This window comes from Patagioenas fasciata, chromosome W, assembly GCF_037038585.1.
Source record: "Patagioenas fasciata isolate bPatFas1 chromosome W, bPatFas1.hap1, whole genome shotgun sequence".
NCBI lineage: Eukaryota > Metazoa > Chordata > Aves > Columbiformes > Columbidae > Patagioenas > Patagioenas fasciata.
The window spans coordinates 451,251-469,682 of record NC_092559.1 but is presented as its reverse complement, the minus strand read 5'-3'; the positions used below and the strand labels follow the sequence as shown (position 1 = coordinate 469,682).

Sequence of the window (18,432 nt, the reverse complement as noted above, 5' to 3'; positions counted from 1 at the left end):
AGCCTTTCAATTCTGTGAACGTTTGAAACCGCTGGGAGGGGAAGGTTGAGAGCAGGGTAGATAAGCTCTCGCTTCCAGGCCAGGAACTCGGCTGTGGCCTTGGTCCTGAAGGTAAAACACCGAGTGCTGTCCAGTCCACGTCTGCACTGGTTCACGTCTCACAGCTCTTTAAATGAGCAGCAGTCAAGTGGCTGCATAGAGGTTTTCCTGAACACGACCGTGTTCCAGAGTTAGTCCCTCGTCCCGGGGAGCGGTTCCGGTACAACACCACCCCCGGAGTGCGGAGGCAGCGCTCTGGGTCTCGGGGCCCAGCAGTCTCCGTGGGGAGCTGCCGTCCCCGACTCCCCGCTGCCGCTGAGCGGCCGGTGCCTTCCCGCGCCGCAGGGCCGGCGTTCGCGCTGGCTGTCACCCGAGGAGCGCGCTGGCTGTCACCCGAGGAGCGCGCTGGCTGTCACCCGAGGAGCGCGCTGGCTGTCACCCGAGGAGCGCGATGGCTGTCACCCGAGGAGCGCAATGGCTGTCACCCGAGGAGCGCGCTGGCTGTCACCCGAGGAGCGCAATGGCTGTCACCCGAGGAGCGCGATGGCCTTACCAGGCAAAGGCGCGGTCCTGGTGTCAGAGCTGGCTGCTCGTCGCAGGAGAGGCTGCGGGTGGTGTGTCTGAACCTGCACTTCCATCGCTGCGCAGCCAGTTTCGATATCACACAGCATTTGTGAAGTGCTTCCAGTTGTATTTACTTTGGAGTGAGGGATTAAATGGTCTGCTGTTCATGAAGCCTGACATATGTAAGAGCAATGATCTTTATAAGCAAAAGCATTAGTGATGTTTTGAAAGCAGTGGACGAAGCAGGTGTTTAACATTCATTATTTTCTTGTTCTTTTCCCCTTTGCGTGCTTTCATTTCCCCCTGTGCAGCGACGTGGGGTCCGATTCAGACAACAACATCAGGCAAATAAACCAAGAAGCAGCCCACAGGCGGTTCCGCTCCCGCAGGCACATTAGCGAGGACTTGGAACCGGAGCCCGCGGAGAGCGCGGACGCTCCCGAGGTACGTCGGGGCCGGGCTGCGGGAGCGTGGCTGAGCTCCCGGCTGATGACTTACACTGGTACACTAGTTACTGTGCGACATACACACAATAGAAGTCCTAACCAGAGCTGTACTGTACAGGTCTGTGCACTTGCGGGTGCCTGACAGTGTATGCACAATATTAGATACCATGCGAATGCTGGGAGGAACATTGGTAATTCCAATAACTGCTTGTGTATACATCTCAATAGAAACGCTTTCAATATTCTGCCTTGAATAACAGTGGAATAAGCTGTAAAAAGAAGGGAAACACGCTGGCTGGAGCTGTCACGTGCTTCAGTTTTCGTTAGTGCCTGGATTTGGAGGGCAGAGAAGCTGTTGGGTTTTTCCCCAAATACTTGGGTTTAGTTAGAATTCTGAGACCTTATTAATCAGGTGTTTGGTTAATCTATAGCTAGACTAAATAAATGAAGTTTGGTAGATACTTGTAGGCCTAAGTGAGAGTTTGTGCAAAGCTCTAATTCCACTCAACTTTAAGGAATATTTTATTATGTGAATCGTGGAGAAAATTCTTAGTGCAAAACTAGGTTTGGTTCACTAAATGTTATTTGGAGCAACAGGCAGGTTCCTGAAACTATAGTTGCACTTGTCACCTCTTAATACTTGATTTGTTCTTTATTCTTTAACTTAACTTAGCTTGATAAATTCTTTCTTACAAGTTTTTGTAAGAGTGCAGAATTACAGTTAGAACAAAATTGCAAAAAGAATTTATTGAATGAGAGCTCTTTCTTAGGCATCTTTTCACCTACATAATTTTCTGTGTAGAATCGTAAAGCATTTTGTCATCATCAACACGAAGACAGTTTTGAAGTCAACGTGCAGAACCATTTTCCCCGTGATTACTTTGCACGAGTAGTGTTTGTGTGTCGTAGTGGTTTATTTGAAATGAACGTAGAGGTCTGTTTCATTAAACGTGGAGTCTGGTGGTCACACCTGCGCGGGCCGCAATGAGGTGGTCGTGCAGAAGGCAGAGGGAAGGCGGACTGGTCTGTCTGTAAATCCTCACCGTGGTTTCCTCTCTCCTCAGCCCTGGGAGACCATCTCGGAGGAGGCGAGCGCGGGCGGGGACGCCCTGGGGCTGGCGCTGCCGCCGCCCTCGTCGCCGGTGTCGCGCAGCCCCCAGGAGCTGTCGGAGGAGCTGAGCAGGCGGCTGCAGGTGGCTCCGGACTCCGGCGGGGAGCAGCTCGCGTCTCTGATTGTGCGTAACGCGCCGATCCGTAACGGTCCGAGCCCTTTGCACGGCTGGGTAGGGACTGCTGGGCTCAGGAAGACCTGAGCATACAGTTAAAATTATCTTCCAAAAAATGCATCATGATTTCATCATAGGGCAAACTGCCTCCAGCAACAGAATCCCTTGATTTAGGTTTAATTTTTTCTTCGTGTGAGTTTAACTTCAGCCTTCGCTACTGTTCCACCTTTAGTGAAACAAAGTATGTAATACTAGGGAGTGTAAAGCTCAGAGTTCCCAAAGGAAGGACGGAAACCTGCTAACGCTCTTTCAGTCATCATCCATTCTACTACATGGTAGTTTTTCACTCTTCTAGCTGTGCATGTCTATATTAGAGCATGTGCTTGCTTATATGAGGATTTCATAAACCTCTCATGGTTTACTGGATCGACTGTTGTAAGACTAAGAAAGGACTGGAGCTGAAGTGGGTAGTTGTTAATAAATCCTGCACAGGTTTGTAAATGGCTGCTCCGGTAAAAGTTTCGTCATAAGAGGTTTCTTGAGGTAAAACCAAAGATATGCTCTATATTTGTGCAAAGCACTTGTTTGCCAGACTGGTGACACCACGAGAAGTAAGGATGATGCGCTTGCAAGTGGGCAATGCCGTATGTCTCTGGTTAAGAAAACAATTCTGAGTATCAAACAGAACATCATGCTGTGATTTTTTGTGGTATGTTGTTGTTTCTTTGGGGTTTGGTTTGGTTTTTTTAATTGCTAGTATATGCCACCAATGTACCTTTGGAATTCAAGAGATAAGAAATCATATTTACTCTTGTTCTGATTAAATCTCGATTAGGTGCAAGCTATTTACAAAGAGCCTGTGCAGCTGGTGTCTTATACTGGTTTGAATGTTATCCAGAGGCTAATTAGCAAATTATAGCTCCAGTGGCCAACCATCTGCATGCAGAGTCGCTGGTGCTTCTGGAGATAACTGCACATTTTAGGGCTTTGCTTGGAGGGCAGGATGCTAATCAAATAGTTCTGGTGGCAAGATCAGGGCCTGCTGGCTTTTACATTAACAATAATAAATGGTACAGCTGCAAAGTTATCTTAATTAATAATTCAGTAATTATATTCCTATCTGAACCAGCTCTTTTATGAGCCATTAAATGATAGCATCTTTCTTATCCGTACAATATAAATTATAATCAGACCACACTCGCAGAGCAAGAAATTCTAACTCACACTAGCAGAGATTTTAAATGCTTTTGTGCTGAGTAACGTCAGCAGCCGCTGCTTCCCGGTACTTGCAGTCGTGTTACCCCGGGTTGCACCCGGCTCTGTGCACAGGCCGCCGGGCCAGCAGCGCTGAGAGCGCGGTGCTCAGCACCCGGCTCTGTGCACAGGCCGCCGGGCCAGCAGCGCTGAGAGCGTGGTGCTCAGCACCCGGCTCTGTGCACAGGCCGCCGGGCCAGCAGCGCTGAGAGCGCGGTGCTCAGCACCCGGCTCTGTGCACAGGCCGCCGGGCCAGCAGCGCTGAGAGCGTGGTGCTCAGCACCCGGCTCTGTGCACAGGCCGCCGGGCCAGCAGCGCTGAGAGCGCGGTGCTCAGCACCCGGCTCTGTGCACAGGCCGCCGGGCCAGCAGCGCTGAGAGCGCGGTGCTCAGCACCCGGCTCTGTGCACAGGCCGCCGGGCCAGCAGCGCTGAGAGTGTGGTGCTCAGCACCCGGCTCTGTGCACAGGCCGCCGGGCCAGCAGCGCTGAGAGCGTGGTGCTCAGCACCCGGCTCTGTGCACAGGCCGCCGGGCCAGCAGCGCTGAGAGCGCGGTGCTCAGCACCCGGCTCTGTGCACAGGCCGCCGGGCCAGCAGCGCTGAGAGCGTGGTGCTCAGCACCCGGCTCTGTGCACAGGCCGCCGGGCCAGCAGCGCTGAGAGCGCGGTGCTCAGCACCCGGCTCTGTGCACAGGCCGCCGGGCCAGCAGCGCTGAGAGCGCGGTGCTCAGCACCCGGCTCTGTGCACAGGCCGCCGGGCCAGCAGCGCTGAGAGTGTGGTGCTCAGCACCCGGCTCTGTGCACAGGCCGCCGGGCCAGCAGCGCTGAGAGCGTGGTGCTCAGCACCCGGCTCTGTGCACAGGCCGCCGGGCCAGCAGCGCTGAGAGCGTGGTGCTCAGCACCCGGCTCTGTGCACAGGCCGCCGGGCCAGCAGCGCTGAGAGCGTGGTGCTCAGCACCCGGCTCTGTGCACAGGCCGCCGGGCCAGCAGCGCTGAGAGCGTGGTGCTCAGCACCCGGCTCTGTGCACAGGCCGCCGGGCCAGCAGCGCTGAGAGCGTGGTGCTCAGCACCCAGCTCTGTGCACAGGCCGCCGGGCCAGCAGCGCTGAGAGCGTGGTGCTCAGCACCCGGCTCTGTGCACAGGCCACTGGGCCAGCAGCACTGAGAGCGTGGTGCTCAGCACATGGTGCTCAGTGTGGAGCTCCAGCACGTCTGTCAGGCAGCTCCTGTCTCTGGACCCTGCTGCCCAAGCGCTGGCTCTGGGGCGGCTCCTTGGTCCGATCCAGCACTTGGGTGAAATAGCTGAATAAAGCCCCGTGTTTTAAGACACCTGAACTTAAAGACTTCTTTTTCTTTTATTTCCCAGCAAAGAGATCCTTCTTCAAGATTAAGATCTTGCAGTGTAACAGACACAGTCGCTGAGCAGTCTCAGTTATCCTTGGTAAGCCAAAGCTAAACTCTGTTTCTGTTTGTTTGAACGTTCTCTGGTTCTGACAGTCCCTTTTCTTGGTCAGTCCTGGTCAGATGTAGATCAGTATGGGCAGATGACCATCCCAAATAGTAATGGGCACCCAGCTAATACCGTCACGCTCAGCAACTAAAATGAGGACCTTCCTGAGACTGGAGACGTTTCTGAGACCGAGAGCACGGTCGCGCTAGCGTTAGTGATGTAGCAGAAATGGAGTTTACTGGGCTCTGGACATACAGGCAGCGGAGACACAAAATCTTCACCGGGCTTTTTCAGCGGGGCGGCAGACGGCGGTAGCGGCCACAGGGCTCTTGTATCAGTGATCCTTTTGTGTCCTGTAAACTGATTTCACTTGGAATATGTGAATCTGTAGGACATGAAAACGGATTGATGTTTACCTGGTTGCAGTTGAAAGGAGCCTTTTTTCTTAGTCCTCGTACAATAGAACAGAATTGCAGCTGCTGTACTTTTTTAATCTGAGCGCTTTAGGTAAGCAGCAGCTTCTGCAGTTTTATTTGAGTACCTTCTTCAAACACGAAAAGATACAAAGGTTTCTTTTAAATATGTATTAAATATTTCAAAAATATTATTGTTCAAATAATAACTATGCACACCTTTGGTCTGACTGACAGGAAGTTCCACATATTTGGTCCTCCATCCCAAGTATGAGGATTGCAGGGGTGGCGGGCTATAGAGAGAGTACCTAAAGTAAGATTGTGCGAGATACACGTTTGAATAAAACTGTTCAGATCGTCAAAACAATTTAGTATTTTTTTAATTATAGTTTCCTTCCAGCATTTTTTCCCCAGTTTTTCATGAGAAATATATTCCATATGAATCTAGAAACAGCAATTTCGGGTACCTTTGTAACCTTCGGCGATTTGTGTGCAAGCACCGCTCCCGGTGTGCCCCGGCCTGCTCTGCTGCGGGGTTTGCAGCGCCGGTGCCGTGCGGGCTCTGCCTGCGGGAGCGCCGCTCTCTGTCCCGGGGACGCGGCTTCCGCTGCGCGCTGGCAAGCGCCCGCAGTTGGAAAGCGCTGCTCTGGAGCAAGGCTGTTCTCCTCTTAGCCGTACCTCATCCTTACTGAGCTAGTGGTCATTCCTCTTGTAGCAGCTAAATACCGTGCTGCTCGTCACCGGATTAATCCCTGCTGAAAGTTCACAGGATCAGTTCCTTCTTTTTCATCTGGCTTTCAGTGCACACATTGATGACCAGAAAGTATCCGTTGTGGGTTTAAATACCATGTTTATGGGTAAAACATTCAAAATTTCCTTAGGGGAAGATCCCGTTCCATCTAGAACAAACGTCCAGTGGATACAAGAACTCTCGACACTCATTCCCTCTGTGGTTTTTATGCGAGATTCTGTCCTGGTTATCAGTGATTGATGACTCAGTTTCTTTGCTAATATCTTAAACATTATTTCCATCTAATCACTCTCTCTTAATAAATTAGAGTATGATTCCTTACTCGTAAAGATCTGAGAGTAATCTGTGACCTTTGTCACTAACTGTTCTGATCTGTGTCATTAATTATCATTCAACAGCAGAGCGGTCCGTCTGGGAGAGCTCGTTCTTCAACGGTCACAGGTGGTGAGGAGCCAACGGTAATGCCGCTCTTTATCAAGCACTGTCTCTGAATGAAGCGTGGGAGGAGGTGTACGATGAGGAACTTCTTTCACAAAGCAGCAGTGTGTTAAATGAAATCCAAACACTGAATCGATAGTTATAGTTTGTTGTTGTTTCAGATTTTGTCAAAATTCCTCAGACTCCAGTTGCACGCAGTACCAGCGTGCTTTAGAGATGCGGGCGTGCCCCTGAGCTTTGGTAAAGCTGTGCGCTAAGGAAGTACCTAATTCTGTAAAAACTGATAGTGAAGGAATCAGGGATTAGAGACATCCAGTTAGTATACAGGTAGCTGTGGTTTTAGCTTGCACCTGTCTTCCCTTGCTCTCCATTAGGCTAACTAATTTTGTTCTTAAAGCTGATCTAGTCTGAGAACCGTGGAGGTACAGCGGTACTCCAGATGTTTCCAGACCGCCTGCGCGGCCTCGTTGTCCCCGGTGAAGGGCTGGGGAGCATCGGGCCGCTCGTGGAGGGGCAGCGTCCGCGCTGCCTGCCGGCTCTGCCCGCGCCGCTGCGGCAATCCCGCTCTGCCCAGTACGTGGCTGTTCAGGAGAGAAAGAAGTCGGTCTCATACTTTGTTTCGGTGCTATTACCTGGGTTCCTCATCTGTTTTCCTCTGGTCTCTGTTTCCTATTGGGTTCCTATTGGAACTGGTGTTGCTGGTGAGCTCAGGAACTGCGCTCACTGGTAAGGCAGTTCAGCACTGGGCTTACTCTGTCCTGTGGTGAAGATACGTAGTTTTCATCGTCCTGCTATCAAGGCAGGTATTTTGAAAGAGGGAGGCAATCTAGCATTATAGTCTCCTGGTAAGGTCTCAATATATGCTTTAATGCATTGAACCAAGTATCTAGACATAGATACTGAAAAGCACCTTGAATGTGCCAAGACTTTGGCACAAGTATTAATACATGGGCTTCATTGGAGAGCAAAGATACCATCCTGCAGAGTTCAGCAGTTTGCTTCTCTAGCTCTTTGTATTTACATCAGTTACTTGAGAAAAACGCCTGTCCTTCATGTTGTGATTTTCTTGTTTGCTTCAGTGCCAGCCAGGTTACCTGTTCTTCGTCATTTATTCCAGCAAGCGATGGCTTCAGAGAAGAGGGGTCCCAGACTAGGAAGTGACTGAGCTTAGTCAGGATGTACGTAGAGCGTGTGGTCTGAACACCGCCCCTCCCTGGGCATCCCCTGTAAACCTGCACTCAGCTGCAGGCAGAGTCAGCGCTAAACATTCTCTCCGGGCTGTTTTTCTTCAGATAGCTTTTCCGCTTGCGCTGCAGTGCGTGTCTTTGTTTCCTCTGCATGTCCCTGGGGAAAACATCCACTTGGCTTAAGCACCAAGTATCTTCCCCATGGAAGTACCCAAGACAACGTCAGCAACGCACAGTGACATAGTTATTGGGTTGAATAGCGGCGTAACTTGTTTAATGACAGTTAGTGCCTTTGGCAACGTTAATGTTGTCCATATATTTTTGTTAGAACAGTGTCTTTCTTGTGGAACTTGTGGTACATGAAGAAGAGCTTATGTCAAATGAAACCAGAAACTATATTCTTCTGTATGCTCGTTGTGTTTAAGAAAGTTGTGAGTTAACAAGTTCTTTTTTTAAACAAAAGAACGATGAAGTGTTTGTTAGCTATTATGAAATAACGATACAGTATCTCTTGGTTGAACAGCCCTCAGTGGCCTATGTCCATACCACACCAGGCTTGCCCTCAGGCTGGGAGGAGAGGAAGGACGCAAAGGGCCGGACTTACTACGTCAATCACAACAATCGCACCACAACCTGGACGCGGCCCATCATGCAGGTAGGAAGCTGTTAAAGTGCTTCATTTGAATAGCAAACACGTAGTATGTATGGGGTATCGTTCCACTCGAAACTGCTCCTCAGAACTCTGAAATGAGAAAGATAAAATCCCAAGTGTTGTTGTGACAACTCGGGACAATCGTAAAAAACTGCAGTGATTCGGGTTCTTGTGTTACTTCTTTTAGCTGTAGTAAGGGACAGGTTAAGTTGATTGCTACAACGGAAGGAATTTACAAAGAGGTACATGTGAAGTAATAAAAAGAGGCAAACACTGTCTTAGCATTGAATTTGGAAGTTGTGTTGATCTGTTAATAGCACTGTACATTAGTTGCCCTTCCAGTGGAGTTGCAATGAATGTCTTTAAGAAGGTGTATGTAGTATTTCACACCACTAACAAAGAATTCCCCCGTGTCGTGACGCGTCCCGAACGGCGCGGCTGGGTGTGCCCGAGCAGCTGGCGGAGGACGGCATGGTGGGCTCGGCGGCCAGCAGCAACCACCTGAGCGAACCGCAGATCCGGCGGCCCCGCAGCCTGAGCTCGCCCACGGTGACGCTGTCGGCCCCGCTGGAGGTGAGACGAGGCGCGCTTCCCCCGCCGGGTTTGCCCCCGCAGGTTGCTGTTTTCTTTAGCACTTTTCCGTCTGGATCCTTGCATTGTACAATGCTGTTACTTAACTTTTATGGTCATTAAATGGAGTATTTTATATGGGATTATTTGCTTGGGTCAGTAAGACTTGATCTGTGTGCGCGTCTGAAACAGACGTCGTGACTCCTTCCGGTGCTGTGAGTGCGTGAAAGGGGAGATACTTTGTTAGGCTGAAGCATCCCAATTTTAAAGTTGTTCAGGCGTCTGAACTTTCCGTTTCCCAGTGAAATTAAAAACAAATGGGGTAAGTTCAGTTTTTGACCCAAGGCACGGGGCAGAGCAGCCGTTTGTGCCTGTGGTCACTTACTTAAAAAAAGTCCAAAATCTGTAGTTGCAAACCTCTGTTTATTGGAGGAGTTTGCTTTAAGTTCCTATTTAACTCTTTCGTCTGAAGTTATTGTTGAGAAATGCATAGAAAAGTGGGTAACACTCCCTCACCTTTGGGATGCTCTTTTGTTGTAAAGTGAGTTGTATTGCACCGTGAAGCACAAAGAAATGCTTTTGTTTTCCCCTTCACAAGCTGAAATATTGACGTGTACAGGGCAGCTGCAGTGAAGTGTGCGATCAAACGGCAGTGCCACGGACATTGTTATTGCAGAGGGAGGTGGTAAACACTGTGTCCTTCACAGCGAAAAGCCCGTGTGCTGCAAGGAGCAGGCTGTAGCTAAGTAAGGTCCAGGAGATCCATCCCAGCACTTGATTCTAGTGTTAGTTACATCTGGAATGGAGACCTGTTTTGCTGCGGTGCCAAGGTTGGACGCTGTTGAGTGCCGTTTGCGAGGTGAATCTCTGGTTGTGCCCAGGGTATGAAGGACTCCCCGGCGCGCAGGACGGTGAAGGACACGCTTTCCAACCCCCAGTCCCCGCAGCCCTCGCCCTACAACTCCCCGAAGCCGCAGCACAAGGTGGCGCAGAGCTTCCTGCCCCCGGGCTGGGAGATGCGCATCGCGCCCAACGGCCGGCCCTTCTTCATCGACCACAACACCAAAACCACCACGTGGGTAAGAGGCGTTCTGGAGGATGGATTTTAAATCAGTTGCTGTCTTCTAAAGGTTTCTGTCTTCGCTTTCCTGCCTATATACCTCTGCTTTTATGGTGCCATTTGTCTTGTCCTTAAGGGGGGGCTTTGTCAGCCCAGCTTTTCCTACAGCCGCAGTGGGAACCACCGAACGGTCCGTGCAGCCATGTACAGAGCAAAAGACTCGAGTAGCCAGTTCTAGGACATGACTTGAGTGCTGCCTTTGCTGCTCAGAGAAAGAGAACTTACTTGTTACTGTCCTCTTGGATTTTGGTGCATTTGTGCATCATGCACCATGCAATAGTGGTTTGCATTTTGTATTTGACCCTTTTGATACGTGATGCGTCATTGCATACAAGCACTGTCCTTCAGGCTCCCCAAATCTGGGGGTTAGAGGCACAGAGTGCAATGGAGATGCGGATTGTTGTTTGGTTTGAGACTGTCCGTAGTTGTGTTGTATTTCCCTGTGATTAGCACTGCCTTTTTGTTAACGTAACGTGTGTTCATCCTCCTCAGTTAACGGGATGCATTTCCCGATTTGTTTTATGTCACGAGGATCCCTTTTTCAATAGTTCTGCAACTTGGGTCAACAAGTTGAAGAAATAGAATTACACCAGTTAAAAATGTGGCGGACGACCCAGCAGTTGACATCACCATTGAAATCCGAGTTGCCCTTTAATTGTCAGGCATCGTTCAGGTTCCCAGTGACCACTGCTAACGTGACAGATCTTAAATGGTGGTTTTAATGGTGTTCCCGGTGCACGGGGGTAACTTAACGTGTGTGCAAATCTCTAGGTCTCTTCTGAGACCAGTTTTACTTGCCCCCTTTTGCTTCATTTGGGCATTGGTGTAATAATATAAAAAAGTAAGAAGCTCATTTTCATCCTTTTAGAGCCTTTTTGTGATAGGATGCCTTATTTCTTTTATGTTTTTAAGAGTCAAAAGTGTGCATATGTTTCAAAATGCCGCTATGGGAGTGCTGTGTCCGTAAGAACCGGCTGTGCTCTCGCAGTGTCTGACCAGAGCACACCTCGTGGGTCAGAGTCCTGCGTCGCCCTCTGCCTCTCCTGGCGTCTGAGGATCGTGGCGTGTGCACCCGGAGGAAACGGGGGACACCTCCCCGTACTCGGTGTTCTGTCACTTGGATGGGCTTTGGTGTATATCTCAAAAAGAGGGAAAAGGAATATAAGAGTAACTGTAATGTAGCAAGATTTCTTTTCTAGATAATTGTGTGTTTGACTTAGTGTGTAACTCTAACTTGATCTGTCAGATTTACAGTTGCATATTCTGTTACAGGAGGATCCACGGCTGAAATTTCCAGTGCATTTGAGAACAAAAGCATCTTTGAACCCTAATGATTTAGGCCCTCTTCCTGTAAGTGGTGATGTGTATGTATTTCAATGTATACCTGCTAGTGTGTGATCCGATCTGTTGTTGCTCAGATACTGTACGTGGACACGCACGTTGGTGCTATCAGTTTTCTGGAGGTACTAAGGCCGTGTTTTCTGTAGCACAAAAAGCCTTACTGTGGTGTGTGAATCAGTCAGGCTCTCCGAAAGCAGCCCCTGGTGTTTCTGAAGTTATTGCGTTTTCTTGGCTTGTCTGAAGCTTTGGGCTTTGAAGAAACTGACTTTGTTCTTGTCTCCGTGTGCTTTTAGGTAGTTGCCTGTTGCTGGAGCAGAGCTCTGTCAATGTACCAGCATGGATTGGCATTCAGAAATCTAAATACATTCTGGTTTTCAATGAAGCTTCCATATTCTACAGAGAAAGTTATCATTTTAGTGTCAGCCATGCCCAATACAGAGCTTTGCTTTGGTGTTAAACAACCGCATCCTCGGCGGCAGAGAGTACTCGCTGAACGTGAATGCTTTTTCTAAACTGATTTGTACGCTGCCGTGTTAATTCAGCTCATTGCTTCATACATACTGAGCATACTTTTGAGCTCAGAATTGCCATTGCAATTGTACTGGCGACTCTGGAAACCTTAGTGACAGCGAGCCGCTAAAGGTGGCCAGCACCCCGGTGCTCAGCTCAGCCGGCCTGCCCGGGCCCCAGCACCTGCCCCAGCACCTGCCCCAGCACCTGCCCCAGCACACCGCGCCTCACGTGAGTTCGGTGTTTAGTGGTTACCGTAACGAGCCTTGAATCCGCCTTGTTGTAACTGAGCGGGGCTACAGCTGACTCGGCTGAACCGCAGGCCGGGGCGGGGACAAGTGCTGCCCGTGGTGAGGGGACATAACCCCCGTTGTTGTCCGAAAATCTCACTGCCCTTGGCATGATTAGCAAAAGAATCACCTTGTATTTAAGTCAAGCTAGGCCGTTTGTCAGGCCCGGTGCCTTGAATCACTGGTCAGATCAAGAGCTATGCGAGCTGAATGTATTTATTATTATGCATTTCCTGGTCCCCACACCGCAGTAATGCAGTTTGTCTTTGAGAAAACAGCTGTCGAAGCAGCTGTTCTTCTGCAATTTCTCGGACACCTCGAGCATGCATTAATCTTCAAGGACACGTTGCTAGACCGGACAGCGCTGTGTGTAACAACGGCGTGACGTTTATCCTCCTTTCCATTCTATAGCCATTGGGACCGTGAGAAAGGGGAACGGGTAAAAAGGGGAGAATTGAGGGCTAGGTTAGACATTCTTGTCCCGCCATAATGGGATCCTGGCTTATATATTTACACGAAATAACCTACATGTGTTTTGGAAGTAGAAGCAGAAACTCTCAAATCTAATCAATGATGGACAGTCTGTTCTTTGTGATCCTTTCCTCGTGGTAGGAAATGGGTATAAACGTGATGCAGGAAGCCTTACCAAAGGTGTTCTGTGCTGGGTGCAGTTGCCGGTATCAACAGCCAGTTCTTTGGGTCTCGCGAGATTTTTGTCCTTGGCGTAATGCGTCTGTGCCCGTTTTGTGTTTCTGCTCCAAGGAGCTTATCAGACAGTTTAGTAAGTGTGGATAACTTGCTGCTTCCAGCTGGGTGACACTGGTAATATTTCACTTGTTTTCTCTCTCTGTTTTTCTCTTTCCCAATTCCAGCCCGGTTGGGAGGAACGGATACATTTGGATGGAAGAACATTTTACATAGACCATAGTAAGTAAGCACCAGGTTCTACAGCAAATAGACAAAGGGAGGTAATAAAGATTGAAGTGAAAGCTTTATGATTTTACTCTTCATTTAGGAAGCCAGGTGTTGATATGTGGAGACATTGATACCAGAGACTTAGTGCCCTCATACGGTACTGTATATTCACCGAAAGCTTGCTTTTAATTGGCTCATCAAGCTTTGTCCCTCTCTGACTTGTGAAGCATTAACATTTCTTCTTTGTGGTTTCCTTTGTTCTTGTTGATATTTTGGATTCGTTGTTGCTGTTGTTGATGATCCCATGGCTTATTCACACTTAATAAATTAAAATGTACACTAGGAATAGAAAATAAGATGAGAAAAGATCCTGTAGCCACAGCTCCCCGTGGAGGCCGTGCAGAAATGAGCCCCGGTGCGCGCTCTCCCCTCTGCGTTCAGGAGCCTTGTGGCAGTGCTGGTTCTGATCTTATTTCCTATTGCATGTTAAACTGCACCCAGCCCATTCCTCTGGTTGAGTTCTGTTAGTGGAGTTCTAGTGTAAGTGATGTTTCATTGTAACCTGTCTTACTGCGGTATCCCAGAGCTACTGTGTGAGTTTTGGTGTTGTTTGGAAGCAAAGCAGCCCAGAAAAGTGTCCGTCCTTCCTTTCTTTTTCTAAGACTTGAGCTGGACTTTCTAATGAGATATTTCTGCTGATGGCGTAATCCTCACAGCAACAGCTGGCTCAGGAGCCTTTAGAACAGGGTGCCTGTGCTACACAAAACCTAGAGAATTAAAATCGATAACTATGTGTCAGTATCATGTTTTTCCTTCAGTATCAGTAACACTGACTTCTGTGCTTATCCGTAGTTGCATATATGATACTATTAAATCATTACTAAAAGACTGTCTCTAAAGCAATACGAATTTTTAAATGGCACAAATAGTTTTTTAAAAAAACTTGGAAATAATAATCTCGTCAAGCACAAGATCAACCAACCCCTTTCAAACATCAGTGCAGGATTAGTCTTTATACTTCTAGAATTGTTTTTTGCAACAGGCATCTGGAAACTTAACTGTGGCAAAAGCCTGTGATGGACCCGCTGCCACTGAGGAGCCGCGGGGAACCGTCCTGCCTAAAATGGCTCCAGTGGCTGGGCCCGCCAGCCCCTTTGAAACGCTCTGCATCTGCTCAAGCACGTCTTGAAAGTCAATGCACTGCTGAGGTTGCACATTAATTAGAATTCCCCAAATAGTTTATAATTGCTATAAAACCGAGTGTATTTGTGTCTGAAATTTCTCTCTGGTCCCTTTTTTGATCTCAGGTTTTTTAGCTCTTGAGATCATTTCTCCACAGGTTTGAGGGGTTTTTGAAAACGCGTCCTGTTTCCAGCAGATGCCCCTTTGGTCCCAGCTGCTGCCACAGCACTGGGGTTCAGGCGGCCAGCAGGAGCAGCAGCCGTGCCGGTGCCGGTGCCGGGCGGTGGTGATGGTGCCGGTGCCGTGCGGTGGTGCCGGTGCCGTGCGGTGGTGATGGTGCCGGCGCCGTGCGGTGGTGATGGTGCCGGCGCCGTGCGGTGGTGATGGTGCCGGCGCCGTGCGGTGGTGATGGTGCCGGTGCCGTGCAGTGGTGCCGGCGCCGTGCGGTGGTGATGGTGCCGGTGCCGTGCGGTGATGCCGGCGTCATGCGGTGGTGATGGTGATGGTGCCATGCGGTGGTGCCGGTGCCGTGCGGTGTTGCCAGTGCTGTGGGCTGTTGCCAGTGCTGTGCCAGCAGAGCGGGTGCAGCTGCGGTGACACCGTGTGCTCCACAGGCGGCACCGCTGCTTGGCCATTTGCCCTGAGCACTCTTGGGAGCAGCTTCTGTGGTTTCTGGAGCCGTCAGTCTGACAGCCTTCCTCCCTAGTGTCAGCAACCGTAAATAGGCTTAAAATAGTGTTGTAATACTAAATGAACTGATAGATCCGATTTCTTGAAATGTGCTCGTGACCCTTTTGGATTTTCTTCAGTCACCACTTAATGAATGTCCCCTTTCAAATCCCAGCCCATTTCAACACTAACTTGGGGTGCTCAAAACGTAAGGTCTTGTCCAACCGTAGGAACATGGCAAACACCAGGGGTTTAATATAAACAGGTTGGGTTCTTTTTTATCTGTAGTAGCTATAAAAACCATTTTATAGAAACTTAGTGTGTTTGTTCCACACCCTGGCAGTTACAACACTTAGAACCTGGACAGCAGTCTTGACCGACGGTCCATGAATGCAAGCGGTGCGTGTGCCGACAGGTGTGTCAGCGCAGGAGTGGATGACTGACACCGCCATCGCAGGGGCACCCCTTTGGTTTCTGGAGCATTGTCTCAGTGTTGCAACATCATCGTGTTGTTGTGGTTCTGTCGTGTGCAGGATCTCGTGAGGAGCCGTTGTCTGCGGGCAGGGACAGTGTCACCGTGCTCCTGCGCGACCCCACGAGCCACCTCCGGCTGCTCTCAGAGAAGAGCGCGATTCTGTCACATGCTCCCAAGATTGTCTTTGCTCAAAACCTAATCATCTCTTGCACTCCAGCTGTAGAATTTCCCCTCCCTTAATGGTCCTATAACCTTTTCACTAGGTCTCAAAAGTGTCTAGGACTTTTTAAAGAGATGTTATTTCCTCCAAATTCAAATCCAGGCTGTCTTTCAAAAGTCTTACATTTTGGCTGTCTTGATGGAAAAATTAAAATAGACTTCGTCTGTCATTCGACACAGTTTTTGGGTTCCTTTACCTCTCAGGCATGAATCTGTGTATTTCTGTGTGAGTTGAGTCTGAGACCATGTTCACATAGAACATGTTTGCTCCTACAGACGTGGAAATAAAAGCAGTGTCAATACATTGGAGTCTGTTCTAGTTTTGCATTTTTGAGTGGTTTTGGCCAAGCAGCGTGGTGGGGTTCGGGTGTGGGTGCTGAGTGCAGCCTCTTCCAGCCCTCAAACGGCAGGTTGTGGACGTGGTAGGGAACACGGTTGTAGGGAGAAGAAAACAACACAGATTCACTGTGTGGCAACGGAGAAGTAATGCTGTTATGTCCTTTGTTATTTACAGATAATAAAATCACGCAGTGGGAAGACCCCCGGCTGCAGAACCCGGCCATCACCGGCCCCGTAAGTACGCGGCGGGTGTCCTGAGCCGCTGCTGGCGGCAGGAGGCGCCGGCCCCAGCGGCCTCGGCTCGCTGTCAAGCTCCAGCACACCAAAGGGCTCGACAGCTTTGTGCCGTTCCGTGGGCTCTGAGCGGTCAGGCTCCCAGCCCTCACACTGAGGTGTTTCCAGTGCCGACACCACCTTTTCATTTGGGGTAGATCCTCAGCATTTTTAAGGGGCTCGGGACACAGCAGGTCAACTACCACATGGTGTAATTGCAGTTTTCTTGTTTATTAATAAGATGAATAATAATCACGTGTTTGGAGTGATTTCCCCATTTATCATGCACTTAATGCCTGAGATACTAATATGCAGTATGCTGTCCACATTCTGAATGTTTGTTTTCCCAGAAATGTTAAGCACACCTCAGAAAGACTGTCTGGGAAATTTTAGTTCAAGATAATAAGGGTCAATCATGATCCCATTAAGTAAATAACAGTTATTTGGATCAAATCTTTTTACAGCCACAAAAGCATTAAAGATTCATCCTAATGCTTTTAATAGTATTTTGGGTGCCACGGCAATAACAAAGAACTACTGAAATTGCATTTTGCATTGCCTTTAAACAGTGGAAGCATGTTGAAAGATTATTTAATGGCTGTAGTAAAATCATGTTATCATCAGACTGATATGATTTAGTAGTTAACAAAAGCATTCGCGTCTCATCATCCGCAAGAGAAAGGGGCGTAGGATGCGTGCGCTCCGGAGTCACCGCGGCAGGAGCCGGGGAGCGGAGCAGCGGCCGCATCCCGAGCGCCCCGGGCCCCGCGGTCGCTGGTGCCCCCGGCTGGAGGGAGCGCTGAGCCGGGCAGCCCGCGCTGGCCTTGGGAAACACTGAGAGACTCCTTCCAAACCCTGGGTGAATTAATGTTGTGTATGGTGTCAAAAATAGAGAATTAAGGTTTCTTAATTCTCAAAACAGTTTCCAAAAAATGGCAGAGAATTAAGGAGTCGTACTTGAAGCAGTTGACTTGTAGAGCACCTGTCACAATGGCGTTGCTGTCCCGCGGCGCTGTGCCCGGTGTCCTGCGCTCCTCGGGTCAAACAGCGGTTGTTGCAGCGTCGTGGCTTTGATGGAGCCCCTTAGGTTTATTTTCAAATGATTTTTGATTTTGTGTCTTTCGAGTAGCGCTGAACCATGCCCAGCCCTTGGAGCGGTGCGAATCCCTATTCTGTGCTAATACTCAGCGTTTCTAGAATTCGGTATTATGTGGCATGCTCTATATTTTTTAATGAGACATATGGATGGCACCGATCCATCCCAAATGTGTGTGTGTTAAAATTGTGTTTGATCTTTCCTGTTCCTAAAAGAAGAAAGGAACCAGGATGAGCAGTTGATAAGCAGAACTGGGTTGAAAGCTTTCGCACCTTTTAGCACAAAATACACACTGGGAAGTGGGGGCATTTTTGCCGCTGTTCTTCATGCAGGGCGGGTTTTTATCGGGTGACTTAGGGCACGCGTGGGCAGATAGCACGCCTTTAAATTGGCTGTACATTTAAATGTTGTTGGAATAGCACACTCTCAATGGCTGGAATAACCTGTGTGTGCGATCCTCTCTCCAACAGGCAGTTCCGTATTCCAGGGAGTTCAAACAGAAGTATGACTATTTCCGGAAGAAGTTGAAGAAGCCGGTGAGTGGAGACGTGCGGTTGTGCTGGGAGCGGGCGCGCTGTGGCGGGCGCACAACGGGGCTGAGGCGCAGCCACGGGCCACCCTGCCCTGCCGGAGCACAGCACCGCTTCTCCTGGGCTGTGCTGCTCCTGATGGGGCTGAGGCGCAGCCACGGGCCACCCTGCCCTGCCGGAGCACAGCACCGCTTCTCCTGGGCTGTGCTGCTCCTGACGGGGCTGAGGCGCAGCCACGGGCCACCCTGCCCTGCCGGAGCACAGCACCGCTTCTCCTGGGCTGTGCTGCTCCTGACGGGGCTGAGGCGCAGCCACGGGCCACCCTGCCCTGCCGGAGCACAGCACCGCTTCTCCTGGGCTGTGCTGCTCCCGATGGGGCTGAGGCGCAGCCACGGGCCACCCTGCCCTGCCGGAGCACAGCACCGCTTCTCCTGGGCTGTGCTGCTCCTGACGGGGCTGAGGCGCAGCCACGGGCCACCCTGCCCTG

The 18,432-nt window shown here is 49.9% G+C and overlaps 1 protein-coding gene across 9 annotated transcripts in view; it reads left to right on the top strand.

Moving 5' to 3' along the window:
• Positions 1-18,432, top strand: part of LOC136114522 (E3 ubiquitin-protein ligase NEDD4-like) — a 123,405-nt gene that overhangs the window by 83,581 nt on the left and 21,392 nt on the right. For 3 of the 9 annotated variants that reach the window (XM_071801665.1, XM_071801662.1, XM_071801664.1), the window contains exons 6-16: positions 915-1,047; positions 2,114-2,332; positions 4,892-4,966; positions 6,538-6,597; positions 8,288-8,419; positions 8,873-8,989; positions 9,868-10,065; positions 11,379-11,456; positions 13,120-13,174; positions 16,222-16,280; positions 17,886-17,951. In XM_071801665.1, coding sequence (XP_071657766.1) covers positions 915-1,047; positions 2,114-2,332; positions 4,892-4,966; positions 6,538-6,597; positions 8,288-8,419; positions 8,873-8,989; positions 9,868-10,065; positions 11,379-11,456; positions 13,120-13,174; positions 16,222-16,280; positions 17,886-17,951 — 1,192 coding nt within the window. Of the gene's footprint in view, positions 1-914; positions 1,048-2,113; positions 2,333-4,891; positions 4,967-6,537; positions 6,598-8,287; positions 8,420-8,872; positions 8,990-9,867; positions 10,066-11,378; positions 11,457-13,119; positions 13,175-13,262; positions 13,653-16,221; positions 16,281-17,885; positions 17,952-18,432 lie in introns of those variants that run through there. The other 6 variants (XM_065859890.2, XM_065859886.2, XM_065859892.2 and 3 more) reach the window with 4 other exon arrangements.